The sequence below is a fragment of the Hesperophylax consimilis genome, chromosome 4 (assembly GCF_061612785.1).
Source record: "Hesperophylax consimilis isolate HC1 chromosome 4, BYU_Hcon_1.0, whole genome shotgun sequence".
In the NCBI taxonomy this organism is placed as follows: domain Eukaryota; kingdom Metazoa; phylum Arthropoda; class Insecta; order Trichoptera; family Limnephilidae; genus Hesperophylax; species Hesperophylax consimilis.
This window is the reverse complement of record NC_142839.1, coordinates 23,428,452-23,449,257: the sequence shown is the minus strand read 5'-3', so window position 1 is coordinate 23,449,257 and position 20,806 is coordinate 23,428,452. Positions and strand designations below refer to the sequence as shown.

General features: G+C 34.1%; 1 protein-coding gene across 2 annotated transcripts in view; it reads right to left on the bottom strand.

Annotated features, from left to right (window-relative positions):
* mtgo (miles to go) overlaps positions 1-20,806 on the bottom strand; it is a 234,234-nt gene that overhangs the window by 22,362 nt on the left and 191,066 nt on the right. For both annotated transcript variants that reach the window (XM_089651521.1, XM_089651522.1), the window contains exon 3: positions 9,908-10,125. In XM_089651521.1, the coding sequence (XP_089507647.1) occupies positions 9,908-10,125 (218 nt within the window). The remainder of the gene's footprint in view (positions 1-9,907; positions 10,126-20,806) is intronic.

Here is a 20,806-nt window from a genome sequence, read left to right as displayed (position 1 = left end):
TTCACAGATAAGGCGCTGTACAAATCATCCAAATATCATTATTATTATTACTAAGGTAATCAAATCCTACTGCTTTGAAATATATTTTTATAAATCAACAATATTTTTTTAATCTCCAGGTCACGCAAGACGTAAAAGCGATAAATCAGCTTAAATAAAATTCTCAAAACGAAACCTTTCAATACTTTGCGATAACAATTATTCCGAGAAATGTTTTCAACCGTTTAAATTAAATTGCCCGACAAAGCTATAAAATTATCTTTATTAGTTTTGCATACGTACATAAAAATATGCATTTTTGTCAAAATTTGAAGAGGAATTTAGTTCAAATTGACAAGAATATTGTCGGTGAAGAACAGTTATTTAATTCATAAAAATTATGAACTTTAAGCTAACAAAAGTAATCGTTTGAAATGGAGTTGGCTAATAAAAAGAAAAAGTTTATAATGATAGATATAAAGTTTTAAACACTTATCAGGCGGCCATTGAGCAAAGAGCAACTGACAAACAATTTGTTTATACTGTCACGTCACCGACCTCATACTTATGTATGTCGTTCTGTAATGCAATACATCTATTAATTCTGCCATTGCCATGCAATTTTTTGTTCTGTGCTTGAAATTACCTAGTTTTAAGACCTCTAAGTTAGAAAAGTGAGAATATGGATTAATGAATGGCCTACAATCGTTCTATTTTCCATTTCACATAATAACCAGGTAGGTACCATACATTATATTTTTATATCACAACCACAATAATAATTCCACAGCATCCACCATGTTAATGTTGATTATATGAAAGTTAGCAATGATGGCATAATTATTACCATTTTCTTGGCAGAATGATTATAATAATTACAATTCAGCATGTCTATTATGTTCATGCCCACAGAAATATAAAGCGCACGATTTATTCAGTGAAATGTGAGTGGCGACATCTGTAAATGGCGAGCGACACCTCAGCTGAGAAAATTAAAACGCGGAATAAAAGGCGGGAAATACACACAATCGGTTCGGTGGCCAATGTGGCCACCCATGCGACATGCGGCGCGCGCATACGTGGGAAAACTGTGGGGACTGCGTTTCACACACACTGGGTAGGTACCTGCCTAATTATTGTACAAAAACAACTATCTAATATTTTAATACATAATATAATAATTAAGTTGGTATATTCATAGTTATAAAAGTGTTGTCCATCTAACGTCTATTCTTCCATTTTCGAATATTCTTAATTTTCGAAATGTTCAAAACGAATCGACTTGTAAGTATTCTATACTCTTTCCCGTTTCCTCATGAGGTCATTTAGTGTAGGTACTAGCCTCATTATTATTGCACAGATGTTAATTTTGCTAGATGTTAAATTATCCTAGATTCTTTAACGAGTAGTGTGCACTCACCTAGAGATCATTTTATGAGAATAACGAATTGGAATCAGTGTTGTATTTGATTCAGAGATGTTTAGAAGAAGCGGAAAGCATATATTCCATAACAAATCAAAACATTTTTTAAAAATTGACTAAGTCAAACATGAAAAAACCGTGCCCGATTACCGATTCTAACATAATGTATGGAAAGCTGAAAGAATTGTGGTTTCTGTTGATACTGGGAACTAGCAGGTTCGATTTTAATGATCTGGACCGAAGTGAAATGAGTCAGTGACTGTTGTATTATTAGTTGAGATTTGGAACTGGGAGGTTCGATCCTGAGAGGGTTAATACTTCTTGAAGGGGTTCCCTGAGATGAGGGTTAGGGATAAAGTTTTTGGGTGCGAAAACTACATATATTTATAGTTTAGTTGGAATGGGATTATGACCGAACAATTTCAAACGAATTAATTTTCGCATAAATCAGTACCTCGTAAAATGAAGCCTTTTCAAAAACAAAGAAATTCCAGATTGAATTTATGCAGCAAAACTATGCTAAAGGATATATTAGAACTTTAGTGAAATAGTTATTATAATAATATTTATGATTTGATTTCTATAGCGTCATTTTTCGTGATAAATCACCAAGAGGTCGCTTTAGAAAGTAAGTAGTTAATACGCAAGTTTAGAGATAAAATAAACTTATCATTATCATGAATGCAATGAGACACAATGACTCGTGACTTCTGAGTCACGCTAAATCGATAAACAAAAGTGGGTAAGATTATCTATAGGTCAGGGAAGGTTGAAATAATTACTAGAAATACTAACACGATGTTTAATGGCCAGTTGGTTGACCATTCAAGATTCCAATACAGCCGCCACAATACTATTAAACTAATTGATTTGCATTATTTGTGCAGCGAATGGAGTCTTCCAGCATTGCTCTTCGCGTTTTACGAGTACTCTCGGGCAGACTGTTTTTAAACCGGCCCAATAAATCATGCGTAATAACGGCCGGAAAACACTAATACAAATGTACAGAACGTGAACACAGTGGCTAATATAACAAATGTATACATTTGTGGCTTTTATTTAATTCTGCAAACAACTGACGATGATCTAAGCAACACATTCGGTGAGTAAGAATCTTGGGAGAACACATTGAAGCAGATCAGAAATGAGATAAATTTAATAATATAATATATATGTAACATAGACTACAAGATAAAGAGCTTATTGACAGACCGGACACGTACAGTGTACCACTGTGCTATCCGCAGAGCCAGATCTCCATAATGTGCATATATAGTCATACCGCTGATAGATCCGATGTAACCTCTCTTTCTGTTAAAATTGTACAAGGAGAGGACATCGGCATCTCTGTGCCAGGGAATGTTCAAGCAAGCACGGGCGTGCGTCCGTGCGTGCCTGAACCGGCAAGCTCCGACTTAGAGAAGACGGGAAGATCACGAGTCCTGGCAATCTCATTGGTCATCTCGGGGAATACATGCAAGAGAGATGTAATAATGTAGTATTTATCAAATAGCTTATAGCTTAGGATCCCGATACAACAATCCTACGTCATCGAGTACATAGATGAAACTACTTTGTAGTGAGAATAGACGTATAGTATGACTCTTGGAGGGTTCGGAGCGGTCATGGAAATAGTGAACTATTTTTTTCGTAAACATTAGGTCATAAGGTACATGAACGTAAATGGTTTCTTACGTTAGGGGTCGATTAGTAAATGAGAAAAAAGCAGATTTGCCGACCGGCAGCCTGGAACATTCGCAGGCAACCGGATTTAAAGTTGGATAAAAATTGGTAAATTTTACGTCATCGGATACACGAACGAAACCAACGAATAACTAGTCTAGATCATCCCATTTAAAGAATTTCTTGGTCTTGCGACCAGCAGCCCGTCAGTGTGTTCATTTCAATATAAAGTAGTTATTATTAACAATTTATCAAATTTCAAAGAAAATTTTCAAGTTCTGTGAAAGTTCTATTAAAATTCTATTATTGTCTGAGTTTGTGAAACAACCGGCAATAATGATATAATAACAGAACTTGAATAGAACCTTTAGAGAATTTACAAAGTATCTTTGAAATTTTATCGATTATTCAAATTCTGTGAAACAACTGGCCCTTGAAAAATTGCAACTAGAACTTACTACCTACCCCCGGTCTCTCAGACCGCTGACCAAATGCAAACGCACGAACGTGTCACTTCGATGTGGCACCGGAGAAGGTACGTGGACGCACGAAATTTAAAGACGCTTAGTTAGCTACAAAAATAATACCTCTGGTGTCTGTGAGACCGGGAGTAGGTTGGTAAAGGTTAAAGATTTCTAACCTCAGACATTGGAATCTAACATCAATATATTTTCTAAACCAATCCAAGTGTGGGTAAATGGCAAAATTCGAATCCTTCTTGAACTGAGGAATTCTAAGAAAACATTATTTTCTTTTGCGAATTATATAATATTATTACACTATACAAGAAAACGAGGCAAAAGGCAATACAAAAATAACCCTTTCGTCTATTTATAGATATAAAATCCTCTGAATTCAGTACTCACGGCGGAAAATTGCTATTTTTAGAACAAGCAAATGAAGATCTTATCTGAGAGGAGACTCCGAACAGAGCAGATTATAGCGTGGTATTCTCCCTAGAGATTATACTAATATTAGCCTTATGAGACTAACAAAATAAATAAATATCTGTATTTTGAACATTACATTGAAATATGGAATAAACATAAAGGTTATATAATAGTTTTTTTTAATAGTCCTAGGGGTATAGCATTACATAAATAATTTATTTACAGTCTTAGGCTTAGAACGTACTGTGATTCAACGCAGCGATTTAGGAATAGCTGAAAACGCCAAACTTATAAAAAATCCCTAATACGCCGCTTTAGCGTTGATATAGCTACACGAGGAAGAGGGCCGTACATTGCTCGGGTTAAAATCGTTACTCATAATACTATCGGATGCCAGATTTTTTTAGGCTGGCTGACTGTTCCAAGCCTCAATAACACGGTCATATTCGCATTTCACGTTTTGTTGCTAAGTTCACGTTACTTCAGATGACATTTGTAATGTCATTGACCCAGTAAATTTTTATTTACATCGAAATCCGGCCAATTCGGCCATGCGTTCGGTGATTGCTTTGAATGGATTTAAAATATCCCTTCTATAGTGATTCAATTGATCGTGCCATGTCTTGCTCGGGCGTCTCCGACTTCTGCTGCCATTCGCATTTGCGCCATGTATTACATGGAGATGCAAATGGGTAATACTGCTTTTTTACATTTTCATCAGGCGAAAAAATGTGAACAATGTATCATATTGCCGGCGCTATCCTGACGGTATACTAAGGGGCCAGCCGATATAAATCTGACAGCTACTAATACGGCCGGTATACGTATCTGCAGCGATTAAGAGTAACGTTTCCCACTATCCCGACCTTATACGCCCGTATTATATTTATACCGCGATATATTCATGCACTGCTGATAGAAAAGCGAAATATTCATAACGGAATTATTCGCATAAAGAAAAAAGTCCATTTATACATGGTGTCCGGAAACAAGTCGAAACTTTGTGAATCTACATCACATTTGGGGTCAATTTTGTGTTACAACATTTTTGATTTGAGCTTATGAAAATATTTGTAAACACGTTCAAATAACACAAATTATGAATTTATCATGCATCGTCTAAACAACAATGACTGTGTCTAGATAGGTACGTCAGTACACAGTGCGCACACTTACACCCACAAAAATTCTGACACAATTATGACAGGAGATATAATCTGAAATAAAGCATAATACGCCATAAATTCGTTAAATAATATTCCATAAGAGAGCTTTCGGGAGATTTAAATCTGCGTTAAGCCGCTGTCAACCAGTGGCGGATCCAGGGGGGGGGTCACGGTGGTCATGACCCCCCCCCTGGATCCCAGCCCAGGGGGGGGGTCATGACTACCTAGGTCCTGGGCCCATCCAGGACCTAGGTGGACCACTAATTAAAATTGTTAAACATAATGTTTTTATATATTTTTGGTCACAATATAAATTTTATTTAAGTACTTTCAATATTTAATTAATTTAATATAATACTTTGTTTGACGGCAAACGCATTATTCGGGAACGAACGCATCGAAAATTTGAATGTTACCGCGTCACCGCGCACCGCCACCGGCGCGCGCTTCGGCCGCCACCTTTCATATTATTATGACACATTTCGTGTAACCACGTGTGACGCTTGCGCGCGCTTTGTTTCGACTAACGTCTAGCGTCTAGCAAAACCTAACCTCAATCGGAACGACTAAACTTTATTAATAAAGTGTTTACTTTTATTTGTTTACTAAGTTAAAAAAAAATAAGTTCCAATATAAGTAATAGTGTTCTTAAAAATTGTTGCTGCAAATTCAATTCATTACAAGAAATGGTAAGTAATCTAATCAGTTTCTTCATTATGCCAGTGTATGTGTGTTTAAACTCAAATGTTATTTGTTAATGTTCTAAGGCTGGGGTTAGACTCGTAAGTTTTTTTCCTGTAAATCGCTCTTGAAGGCGAGTTTGGCCAAATTCCCAATGTAAACAACACCAAAAGTCACTTAACGTAAATTTAGTAAGTTACAGAACTTATTCTTTCGGAAGTTTTTTGACAGGTTTGGACAGGTCTAACGCGCCCGCGCGAATTACCAGCCTTCCTATACTTCCTAAAGCAATTCTTAAGGCGAGACACAACCTCGTTCATCGAGGTTTTGCCCAAGGCTAACATTTTAATTTATTTCGGCGAAATTATAATTGAATTTAAAAAAAATAAAATTATGCCGCACGAGGGATGCAAGTTATTTATATTTTAGATTAATAAAACAATACCTTACAATTAATATATTTTACGTTCAACGATTTTAAAACTTTATAACCCGTGTATAACTATAAAGTTAGCGGACTTAGCGGTAAGTACCAGATTTTATTTTTCTAGATGATGAATTAATAACTTCGGAAGTGGACACATTTTTAATATTTGTAACAAATTCTTCAGAATCAATTAAAATGAAGGCTAAAAGTGTGGTTAATTTTTTTACTAAGATTACGAAAACGTGAGTAATTTTTTTTAGAAATGCATAGTATTATTTTTAATGATGGATTTTGAATGATTTACATGAAAATGTTCCGTCTCCGATTATGTTCGCTTAATTTTGTAAAATTCCACACTGATTATTTTTTTTATACGGCAACACTTTGATATCCGGCGAATTTTTGAATTTGACGTTTAACGTTCACTAGATTTATTGTTTGTTCTCTGCGAACTTAACCACTTAACCTTTGATTTGACTTTTTGCATGAGTAGGTGATTTGGTATATTTATGCTTTTTGCTAAAGATGGCGGTGTTTTGACAGATGTTATGAACAGAACTCCGTACAATTTCATGCCATTTTTGTGACATTCGTGTGGAAAACGTTCTTTTTTAAATGACTTTCGGCTAGTTAATTACCGTTTTTTTGCACATATAAAATTATGTCCCGTCTTTCCGGTTTATAAAAAATTGTCTGATTTTTCGAGTTGAAATTTTAAAAAAATCACCAGGGTTTCAAAAATACGATTAAAAAAAAATACGGAACGTCTTAGAATATTTGTATATATTATTATCAAAATTAAATTATAACTTCTTGTAACTGTAACTGACCGGACCTAAGTCCTCCATCACAACACAAGCAAGCATTTTCGGCTTTCTGTGGTAGTGGTAGGAGTTATTGTTGGGTTATTCGTAACCCGGGAATGTTTGTCTTTCTTTAAAAAAAAAAAAAACTTGACCACGACTACGTGACCCCCCCCTGGCGCCAAAGCTGGATCCGCCCTTGCTGTCAACCCGTAGTACATAATAAGTCTTTCGTCCCGACCAGACATTTCCCTAATAGATTTCATAACATGAAAAATTGCTTTATATTAAACAAGACACCACGGGCGGCGCACGGTGTTACGAAAATGTGTTTTTGTGAACATGGTTTATTTATGAGGAAAACTGTTTTTTTTTACTGTAATTACTGTATTTTTCATGAAAATTTTTACAATTCTTCCAGAAAAATGTAGACCTAAGAAAAATAAATTAAGGTTAAGGTACTGAATAAAATTAACAAAACACGGAAATTGTGTTATTTTAGTGATTTATAAGTGAATTATTAATCATAAAACAATGTTTTATAGGTTTTTCATAATTTTTTTATGAACGTTTGAGATTATTGTAGCACTAAAAAACAAGTCTTTGAATTAAGGTTTAAATTGATACATCAAAATAATTTTTAGGTATGTAGGTAACTAAGTACTAAAAACTGATCTTGAGAAATATAAATTAGGTGTGTTAAAATTTTATTAATTTTATAGTACCTACTAAAAATATTTTTAGATAGCGACAGAGTATAGGAAAATATGTTAATAATAAAAGTTAGTAGACATAAATAATAATAATCCTCATTCACGATACGGCAAAAATTATCTCTCCAAATATATGTAAAGTTAATAAAAAAATTAACTTAACCGCAAATATCTGCAGCTGAAATTTTGCAACCAATAGTTATGACAAATTTCTTTATATTGATTTCCTAGAGGATCCAGGTGGACAAACTATATTTAAGTTTAAAAAATTACCCTCTATGTCCGAGACCGTAAAAAATCCATAAAGCATGAAAAATAAAAAAAATAAAAAAATATTATAACAACCAAAAGATGTTTTACATACGACACGAGCCTTCGAAATCAACCCAAAATTATTTCAAATTGATCAAAGTTTGTGCCACCATTATGTCCACTCAAATCTCGTCAAAATAATCCTCAAAAGCATTTTCGGTCATAAAAAGTGTTAATTTCAATATATCGTCAAAATTCACGATGTCCAATCGGTACTATGGGGTGAAGACAATGTGCGGCGCAGCTCGAGACACTCGACAGCTAGCAGACTTCGAATTCGTGAAATTATCTCCGAAGGAGGAAAATCACTACTACCGCTATATATTTCGAAAATAAAACTGTTTTTAGTGTCATCAAGTTAACTTGTGGAACATTTGATGTCATTTTGATTATATATAAATAAAACACTTTGTTTACACCACTTATATATTCAATAATATTATTATTATTCAATTTCCAAAAAAAAACAATAAAGAATAACACAAGAAGTGCTTTATGGGTGTTACGTAATCCTAATATTTGCCTAATCGAGTCTTAAATTTCCAATATAAAACTGTATTCACGAAATTCAAATAGCACGGAGATATACGACGTTAGACGAGTGTAAATGAGACTAAGGGCCTGATGTTTCTCAGAATTTTAACTTCTGAGAATTTTTTTTTAAAGTTCTGTGAAAGTTCTGCTTTTATATCTGATATAATAATAGAACTTGAACATCTTCAAAAAAAATCAAATTCAAATAGAACATTTGTTTCCATTCAAATTTTTCATTGAACATTTGTTTCCATTCAATTTTGTGTGGAAGGCACTTTCAGTATTTTTTAAATTTTATGAATTTCAGTCTTGTTGCACAGAGGTCCACAACCCTAATTGGAATCGCCAAAAAATTCAACAATATGTTGTAGTATCGAATTTCATTAAAGGTATTTTCCCTAACAGGTAACTAGAAGACGATTTGTGACAAGTGGCAAGACATGACTGAAACAGCTTTTACCGCATTGATTGTCATAAAAACTGAGGATCTCGCTCCAGACTGGGTGAACATAGAAATAAAAAAAAACTGATTCGGGAGTGGCTCTTTCCAATATATCAAAGGACGCTGAGTGGACGATGAGTTCACGCCACTGACCACAAAACGTGTATGAAATAATAAACAATAGCTAGGACCAGAAGAGTACCTTGGTACCTATTTGAACCAACTTTTGTGTTGTAATTTCGGCCATTTTTAATTCTTCTGTAGCCGCTGAAAATACTTTCTTAGATTTAAAGCTGAATACTGTTCTAGCAAATTTGAATGACCAAAATATCTTAGAAATCTTACAATTAACACTTTCTGCACTGAACTTTTATATTCATTCTTTCTGAAAGCATGAACATAAAAGGTCCTGGAAAGAGCATTTTTGTTTGAATGACATTGAAGCCAAATATTTTTGAAAAAAATCAGGGAAAATTGCCTGGCACTTGTACGACAATTTTTTTAAATGATTTGTAAGTGGTTTTAAACGAACTATTTTATTTTTATATTGTTAACGCATAATGGTTTTATGGCATTTGATGGGACAGGGAATGGGATGTCATTAAAAAAATAAATATGCAGTCCCCCTCTCCCCGCGGCATTAAATTGATCTCGAATAGCTCTGTCCAAGGAGTTTTAGTTTCATGGTTGAAAGACCATGCACTTTAACCGTGTTTGCTGATCAGATCTCAATATCCAACTCACAACATATCCCAATTGAGGATGCCACAATACCAGTGGCTTTGGTTAGTATGTAGGAGTTAATAACTATGTTGCAGTAATAACTATGAATAAAATAGTATTGCAATACTAACATAGTGCTGGGGCGGATGCTGGTGGTTCTGGGGCGGGGGGTGCTGCAGGTGGGGCGGCAGGTGGCTGGGCGGGGGCGGGGGCTGCGGCGACAGGAACACGTGCCGGACGTTACCGCTCTCGTCCATGATATGCTGGACCATGTGGCCGGAGGGCACCTGCACGGGCACGCCCATCGAGCCCTGCTGCTGCCCGGGCACTCCCATCGGCATAACGGGCCCTGCAACACACATACATATTACTAAATGTAGACAATTACATATTACGCAAGACAGATCCTATAACAAGTGCACAACTCAAGGCCGGAGAGATCAGTGTTCATAATAATACATTATTATGTACATTTCGGTTCTACTATATCAGTATATGTCAAGCACCAACGAGCGCTGAAATAATTTTATGTTTTTGGTGATTTTATTAGTAATAATTAATAATATTACCAGTATTGACTAAAATTGAGTTAATTGTTTTGTGTTTAATTCGTAGATCTGCATTTATTTAAATTTTTTAATTTAGTATAAATCTAATTTAACATTATTTATATATTACAGTTTGAAAATGGCCTCGAAAGCCGAAACAGCTGTGACATAATAATAAAAACCAAAATACTTGCAGAACTTAATAATAATATTATAAATGGTGTGGTGAAAGATAACTCCGCAGTCTTCCTATCAAACGGGTTGGGATATGCACGTATTTGATAACCAAGATATTAAGGATATAATGGGGGATATAGGAAAAACGTTATTAGGTTATGATAAAAAAAAACCAACAGTGAACGATAAAACAATTGAAAATACCAACAACGCCTGGCTGGGCAATGACCATATCGGCAATTGGGTGACGTTACAGACCCATAAAATATTCCACTACTAATTTTTGATTGATAACAAATCACAATGTTAATATTTGCGATTGCTAACAGGCTAGTTATGAGATTCAAAGACGATAAAGAGCGCTATAAAAAGTGGTATCCATTAACCTTAATAACTCCACAAGAACAGCCAAATGATAACCAATCTTCATTGGACGGCATGTTACTGTTACTGATACTGTTTGGCTACCAACAATCTACGAATTGACAAAAAGACTAAATCAATTAGGCGACATTACCATTACTCTTCTTATTCGATGAATCACAAGTGGAAATAACTTGAATTGGATAGCATGGAATAAATAATGCAGGACTGGAGCGGGCGGGATGCAACATTAATCATAGTATGAACCCCGGAGGAGAAACTGCACTCTAGATTCTGGAAAGCTTCGTTAATCAAATCCTGAAAATTAATCTGTTAGATACACTTGGAATTATCGGCTGTCTTTGGTTCTAGGGGAGTTATTATTTCACCCTTCGAAACAATGGATTCATAGAATAATGTGTACTTCTTTCAACCTCTGAATAATGAAGGTCACTTTTTATCATAATTTTCCAGAAATCACAATATTAAGACGATCATTTTAATAAAATAAGCATGCGATTACCAGATTACGTCCCGGACCAAGTATAAGATAAATAAAACGGAATTCATTTCTCAGAAATAAAAACACGTTAAAGTAGTTAAGGCACAACAGCCTTTTTAGCATGGAACACTGAGACGCTGGAAACGGGCCAACTGCCACCAGTTATATCATACTTTACAATCGCTAATTTAATTTACTGTCTGGGAAATGGCTTTTTTTAATACGAAAATCAGTTGTATGTAGATTTTTCGAAGCACGCCGTAGCAAATTTATTGTGACAATTATTTGCTTCCATGACAGAGTTGGAAAAAATTAGATAATTCTAAGAATTTAGATGTTAAATACACATTGACACCCCTGAGTAAGGACATGCTAATTGCTCATCAAAAGAAGAAGCATTTTGGAAAACAGTCAAAATCTAAATAATTAAATAATGAGCCTATGGTTTAAAAACGAATTTACAACAGTTTATTTTAATTGGGGTGATTTAAGTTCAATCGCAACATAGCGATAAAAATCCAACAAATCTTCAGCGATATTCACATATTTCATAACATTTACATAACTTCCAAGCTTTTGACAATGTACCTAAATAATTATAATTTTTAATGGGCATAAATCGCGATAAATTATTTATGTTATTGCTTGCAATAAAATGACAGAACACCCACCGTATGCACTGTGAAATGTATGGTTTAATACGGTAATAACAAACGAATGAAATTATTTTTATCAATGTTGAAGGTAAAATGATTGTACTATGAAGAAACGCCAAAAGCAATAAAAAATGTTTACGATCGTAAAGAATTATTATCAAAAGTCAAGGAGACCATAAGAATGACGAAAAACGCATTGCTTAGGAATAATTAAAAATCCTACATAATATTTTGCAAAACGGAAATGTTAATAATTAAAAGTGCTACAAAATATTTTGCATGACGGAAATTTTAATAATTAAAAGTGCTACCTACATAATATTTTGCATGACGGAAATGTTAATAATTAAAAGTGCTACATAATATTTTGCATGGCGGAAATGTTAATAATAAAAGTGCTACATATTATTTTGCAAAACGGAAATGTTAATAATTTTTTACGTAATATTTTGCATAACGGAAATGTTAGTAATTAAAAGTGCTACATAATATTTTGCATGACGGATGTTAATAATTAAAAGGCAATTAATTAAATTCAGAAAAAAAAATAATTGAAAAGCAATATTTCATTTGCTTTATTAATTGAACCGAATTCACAGAAAGAACAAAATTATTATTTCTTGTTAAATTTGGCATAGCTTTTAAAACTTTTTTTTCACTTTACTCGGGGAAACCTCATCAAGTAACGGCGAAAAAATTATAATTATGAGTCTTATTTTAGGGAAGGAATAATGTGTTTCCAAATTAACTTGAATTCTGGGCTTCAAAGGTTAATTGGAATCGTATTGATTTCAACGATTTAATTACACAGACATGCAATCTCGTATCAATATCTTTGTATCCTACCTTATTTTTATTTTTATCTTTATGTTTACAAGATTCACCTACTCCAATTCCTTTCCTGTATGTGATCATGTACATAATATTATATATTCAGTATTGGTTATTTATGAAGGGAAAGAACTATTTTAAAGAATACCTGACATCATTAAATAAGTTCATTTGCTTTATTATTCTTTTTTTTCATTTCAATTCTGTTTAAAATTTCTTTTTAAAATAATTATTTAATTTATCTTTATTTTCATCGCTTTCTTATTTTCAATTGAACCTATTTAACCTATACCTATTTTACAACTGAATGAATCATGTATTACATTTATATAATTATACACAAATTTCGACTACCATAATACGGACATGTGTCTAGTGTGGCAGTCGAAAAGCATGTAAAAAAACCTGTATCCAAATATATTTTTATGAAAAAAGAAAAAATAAATAAATAACCGTAGGCACATAGGGGTGGGCTGTTAAAGGTTTTTTTTTTAAATTAGATAGCAATTTCTCTGAGGGGTGACAAATGTTGTTATTTAGATTATACCTGGCCTCATTTTTAGTTTTCAGATTTGATCCTTTTGAGAGGCTTAAAAATTCGACATTTATAAGTGAATTATTGAAGTTTCTTAATTATTCATCCAGTACAACCACAACTCATGCAAGGGTCTCTTCAAAATGCTGTATGTATGTATCGATGTATTTATAAATGTATATATGTATTTATCGATTTAATAACTATTACAGAAACATACTAGTAAATTAGTGATCTTCTATGATAAACCATTCTCCCTCTCTCTTTCTCTCTCAAAAATATCCTGAATCGGATCGTATATTTTGCTCGCGGGGCACCAAGCCTAAAATTATATTTAAGATGCAAATTTTTAAAGGAGATTTCTATTTAAATAAATTTCACATCAGTGCGATGCGAATTGGAGTTTCATTGATGGAACCTGCCCACGTTACATATGTACATATTGTACTACATGTATGTGCCACCATATCCATGTGTCCGAGGCACGGGAATAATCGATTGGTCACGTATTGTGTTTTTTATTGTATCAGTAATTATTAATCGACGAAACGTGATTTTATATTTCATCGTTTGTAATTCATTGTAGCAAACTGCAACGGAACGCGTTCTCGAGAATAATTAATATATAAATATGCATTGCCGAGAAGTCATAATAATAAACCCAAAGAGCACAGAGAAGTAAACAATCATTAAAATAACGATAACCTCGGCGAGTTGATTGGAAAAACCGGCAAAAAGAAAAAGCGTAAAACAAATTAAGCAGTAAAATATCATCATAAAAATTGTGATAAAATTTTACTAAAGCTAAAGTTTGCGTTACGTAAAAAAAAAACAAGGAGAACTTGATCATAGCGGGGGTGGAATAAAAATGCCTTCCATATAATAGACAGTGTCGGCCAGTGACCAAAATTTCAGGGGGTGCAATAAAACTTTTTTTATGTAGACAAAATCATTGTTCGCTCCTTAAAGTATTTAATATAAGATACGAAACACGTTAGTTGCATGAATGCGCCCTAAATAAATAAATTTAATAACACTATACTATAGAGTTGAAGATGTTACCAAAACCACCATAATAACGTACGTTTTCATGGAAAGAAATACGTAATATTTATTAGGTAAATCATTACTTTCTTATCATGAATGAAAGAAGTCATACATGAAAATACCGCACAATAAAACAGCTATTTAGGTAAATCATTACTTTCTTATCATGAATGTAAGAATGCATACATGAAAATACTGCAAAATAAAACAGCTATTTAGGTAAATCATTACTTTCTTATCAAGAATGTAAGAAGGCATACATGAAAATACCTCAAAATAAAACAGCTATTTAGGTAAATCATTACTTTTGTATCATGAATGTAAGAAATAAAACAGCTATTTGCTCACAGTGTTTGAAGTAGGTGTTCGGTGGAGGAATGGAATGAAATGAAATGAAATAAACGTGGCGACTGGAGAATGATATTAGAATTTACGAGTATTCCAGCCAAGCAGTCATCTCAGTTGGGAAGCGGAACGAGAGAAACGGGGTCGATACTCAACCAAATAGAGAATAATTATTGCACTACAAAATATGGACCGAGCTATGGATTGTGTGCCATGTTGGAAAGGTTAATACTACTATGTAGAATAAAAGTAATTTGTATAAAGGTGAAGATATTTTGAAACTACACGGAGAAAACATACTGACATGAAACACTGTTAATTTTTTAAAAATCTGATCAAATTATTAATTTTCCTGTTAAAACGGGACTGCAGGCCAATAACGAATGTATTTTTATTTATTTATTTCATCATAGCAATGATGAATGTTGGCATGCAAGTTTTGTATTTATACTTTTTAATAGCATCAATATCATTAAGCAACTCTACTTTGCCTACGTACGAAGTCATCTGGAGTTTGCATCAGTTGTTTGATCTCAATTTTTTAAAATCCATAAAAACAAAATCGAAGCAATTCAAAAGAAATTCCTAAAATATCTTTGTTACAAGTAATTTGTAAGATTTAATAATTATGCAGAGGCAGCTTCATACTTTAAAATTGATTCACTGAGTGTACAGAGGCATCATAAGGGCACTATTCCTGTATAAAGTAGTTAACAATATAATATTCAATGCCCAGAGTTGCTAAATAAGATTCAATTCACATTTCAATGTACCTGCGCGTTTAACACGCTCTTCTGTCCTGTTCAGGGTGGATCAATGCAAAACGAACTGTAAGCAGAATTCTTGTCTGAACAGACTATGCAATAATTACAATAGCGTATTATCCAAGGTGGATATTTTCAATTGCGAACTTACCAAATACAAGAGGTCCATAAAATAATATTTTCTCTGATCTCTTTTGGCTATATAATACTTATATACAAACTGAAATAAACTGCCGATTTCCAGAAAATCAATAAATAAAATAAATATACCCAATCTGGCATTACAAAGGTTTGCTAAATACTAACATGCTTAACAATAAACATTTCATATTTATTATGACTTACATCAACATTGTTCCGATACTACTTTCATAGTAACTTAAGTACATATCTTATACAACAACTATTACTTGTATGTTCAACAACTCTCAACGATAACTAGTATTGTACCTGCTTATATTGTCCGTACTCGGCCTATTATGTTATGTAATTTATACACATTATTGCACTCCTGATCAGCTTACCTTAAACATTGTATACACATTAAAGCCTTCATAGCGTGAATAAATAAATAAATAAAATAGAATGTTTTATGAGGACGGCGGAAAACGTGTTCATACAAATACTGATATTGATATTGTCGCATTCCGTCATGATATCTTTTACGAAAAGAACACGTGTTCTCGATATATTCTGAATGACTAATATAATTATTTAACAGTGTCATTTTTCTCCGTGCACATAAACCAATTCCGGTAGCACTCTAATAATGCACATAGAATATTATTTGAGCTCTGGTTTTACAATGTTTAGGGAAGTTCGCATCTTTGCCACAGATTTGCCTTCCTCCTGAGGGCGCAGAAACGAATGCAACTACCTCATTAAGGCGATGCACTACGTCGTGTAATATTTTAAATTGAGCCGCTATCAATAACAACCCTTACGTAGATGGCGATAAGGTTTAAACTCCCGCTTAACACCATCCGCCTGTTTTGATTTAGGCAAGAAAAAAACATGGCCAAAAAGTGCCTTTTATGTTATTTTGTGGATGTTCAGGCATAATTTTTTTTTTTCGATCATTTTATAAATAACTTATTGCCACATTATACAATAATATTATAACCGAAAATGGGTTTGTAAGCAGGAGATGAACTTTAAAGCAGTTTTCATAGGCCTTATACATTATTTTTTTCTGGGCTTATAAAAAGACTTATCTAAAAAATACTCGATTATTTCAAAGGCCAAGATGTATTCTACTCGCAGTATTTAATTAAAGCATCTGAAACATTTCTAGGCGACCAAATTTTCAAGCCAAAAACACATGATTTTGCATTACTACGTATGGCATCGCCTTAATTCAAGTATCATCTTCACGGTAGGTATTCTAGTAATAAAGTAACGAGTGTAAAACGTAAAATAAGAACCACTCATTAAACATACTAAATTCGGTTGTCTGTGATGTCCTTTATTCCTACGTGAAATTCTTCATAGTAAATGAACTCAATAATTTGATTTGAATTTAATCGCTATTTTCAAAATTGGAACTGCTAGTGGGAAGAATAATTCAGACTTAAATTAGGTACCTACCTAAAATATAAGATTTTAACAGGAAATTATTTTAATTTACTTTTTCAAAATTGGAATTATAATGTGTAATCCTGTGATAAATCACGTGTTGTTGTCAATGAAAACAAAATATGTATAAGTAAAAAATTAAATGTCACGCCGAGAATCGAGCCCCAATTAAGAACTTGAAAGACAACTGATATGACAATGACAATGCTTACACCACCAACTATTGTAAGAACGGCAGTATAAATTCATTGTATGCAAGTACTGAAAATAAGAATGATGTATTTTTGATTTTTTTAGAATGTAACGTAGGTACATACCACCACAACTCAAATTATATTATTTAATTTTTTACAAAAATAAATATCTATCTAATTTACGAATATGCTACACTTTTACGTATTGCACATGTTTCAAAAAAACATTTATTTAAGAATTAATAAAACTGTCATTACCTATATTATTTTTGTTGCTGGCTTTTTTCTAATTATGAAAGAAAAATACGACAAGCCAAAAAAATAAACTTAAAAACGGCGGCCTTGACGCGATGCAGGTGGGCGTCGCGACGGCGCAACAGGTGTCGGCGTCCCGCTCTGCGCTGCAACCTGCTACTATAATACAGCCTACAGCCCTGAGCCCGGGCAGGTGGGTCGCGCGACCCTCACCCAACCACACTCCCTCCCCCCGGGCCAGCAGTCAAGGGCGACCCGGCCGGAACAGAGCGACAGCACACTACTCTAACTACTGCAGTGATGATCAGCCTTTGTAACAGGATTTATCAAATATCTATATGCTAAAGGGCCGCACGGGGTAGGGTACATACAGCTTGACATGGATGATTTTGCAGTTCGTGGTATCGCAAACCTATTTATATTTTCTTAAAACGCCTTTTTTTAATAAAACAAAAACTATAAATAAGCGCCACAGGCGAAAACTTTATATCTCCAATCCAAACAATTAAGTGGTGTCAAATTTAATCATTCTGAAATATAAAATAACATAAAAATGCTTGGAATTTTGGGCAGCTGATTCTAATTAGACAAATAAAAGTTGGTCACGAAAACCTTTCGTATTTGTAATACAGATTTTGAAAACGTCAAATATTTATTTTTCGCATTGGTGGCTATTAAATAAGCAATATCAAAACTCTTTTCTTTTGCTTATAATAATATATGTTTTCAGAAACATATTTTGGAAGCGTAGCCTTACAAAAAGGAACCCATGCTAAATATCAACCAAAGCGCGCACGTAGGAAGCGCCACAGGCAAAAATATTGCTGGTTTCAAGGTCAAATCAATAAATTAATGCTGTTGATTTTTATACTTCAGAAAGTTACACAAAAACTAGTGAAGATTTTTTTGTTATTAAAAATAACGGAAGGAAACCTTTAAAATGCATTAAGAAGATTCTGCGCTGTGAAAGTTAATAATTTTCTACAATAATAAAGGTCGAACCACGAAATTATGTCTTAAGAATTTGAAAAAAAGCTTACTGTTTTGAGTGGCCGATTTAAAACTTTGATGAAAGACTAAAGTTGGACCCTTTTACAAAATAGAACAGAAACCGTTGAATATTTTTTCAGAATTTTATTGGTATTTTATTTGGCCGTACGAAAGGGGTCGTGGGGCACACGAAATGGGCTCGCGGGCCGCGTGTTGCTCATCACCGAATCTATCTGGTAGCCAGCTGTTTGTTCAAATCGACCCGAGATGCTAGTACACAGATCGGTAAGTGTACAAATATAAAAAACAGCTGATTTATATGATAACCGTACCTAACCTGGAATAAAAAAAAACATACCATATAGCTACATATAATATACTTACTGTACCTAGGTATATCTTAGGGCCAGTTGTGCGAGATGTATATATTATGGGCGTCAGCAGGGGGAGGGCGGGGGGACCCCTAGACAAATTGGTGAAAAAAAAAGTTACGTTTGTAACTGGCGCCAAAACAAAAAATCTGTTGTTTTTTATAATAAATGTGACAAGTTTAGTGCCAGATACAGGCGTAACGCGTCGTCTCGGTCAGGGCCGGTCTTCCGCTTAGGCCCGATAAGGCATAATATATCGTCTGTGGGGATGTTGTGAAAATGGTTGGTACACATTGAGAACACAGGACTAGAACAGAAAATAATATATCAAATTATCCATAAAGCCGAAGGGCCCCCGGCTAGGTTCCAAAATGATACACATTGAGGAAAAAGAACTCAAGAAAAAAAAACACTCTTTTAGGAAAACTTAGCTAGCAGTGCTTTGAAGTCGCGACGCCTGGGCGGGAGTTTGAAGCATTTGAGCACTCGGCTACTCGACGATTAAGTTATATGTTTTAAAGGTTCCGTTTTAAGCAATAATACCTAAATTATTTCCGTTTAAGAAAATACTAAAGAATTTTTGTTTGAATATTGTTGGGGTTGTTGACACCAAAAATAAAAAACAATAGCATTTATTGGTCAGTGCTTCGAGAGTGTTATAATTCATATTCCACTCTCTTCACCCGCACCGCATACCTACCCCTATTTTGAATACCGTAGAAAAAAATTCACCTGTGACCAGAGGCGGTTCCTTGGTACGTGCATTTGTGCATTGCACTGCTTGTCTTCAATCTCTACATAACAAATTACAACGACATCTGTGCCCCAGTGATCGATGTAAGAAATTCGTAATTCCCGTCAGGTCATTATTTGAGCTATCTTCTAGTAAAAAAATCCCGCTCAAAAGCAAGCGGTCGTGCATACCCAGATATGCACAGAACCAACTTTTACTATACTACTAAAACAGCATCGGGCGGTATCGAGACAGCCCGAAGTAGCCGAAACGGTGACATGAGCGAGACAGATTACACTCTTAACGTCAAATTACGTGTTAGAGCAGTGCAGATACATAACCAATCCGTGCATTATCGAAGTGCTTTGACGGCGAGTGAATTTTGCATCACTTTGATCATGCGTAATCCAATGCGTTTGGAATGGATTCGCTTAGAAATACTAATGTTCAATGTTAACGCAACAACATTAACACATTGGAACTCGTTCGCGGTGAAATCAAACGGTTTCGCTATATTTTCAACGATGAATTGAGTGTCCTTTATTTTCAAGATAATTTTGTATTATTTAATCAGTTATTTTACAAATATAACTTAGAAGATAGAAGGAATTGCAGTAGGTGTTCCCATTCATTAATTTGCTCCACCTAAATTACAGACTAGGTACATTTTAAAAGTGAAATGCACTGCTGGTAATTACAGTCACGGGCCGCGTCTGCCTGTGACGCTTTTCCGTTTCTTTGTGAGAGTTGTAAGTAATTTTCCACTACCTTCGCTCTCGTCACTTACTCCAGTTGGGGATGTCATAGTCCCACAGAGCTCCGAGATCATTGAGGAATTGGGAACATTTTATACAACAATTTATACAAATGATAAACAAAAATTAATTGTATTAATCTATTCTTATCGTTCTTTTTTTACAATAACTTTTTATTTATTTTTCGGAATAACTTTATTGAGTAAAACCTCAAATTGTAATATTTAATTATTGAAGACAATATTAGCGATTTCTAAACGAAAATCTGAAACAGAAAAATCAGAAAATGATACGGTCGCATCTAGGACTCGAACCCAGGACCCTTGTCTTTCCGGGATACCGCTCTACCACTGAGCTAATGGGACCCTATCCCCTTCGGTCACTTTTAA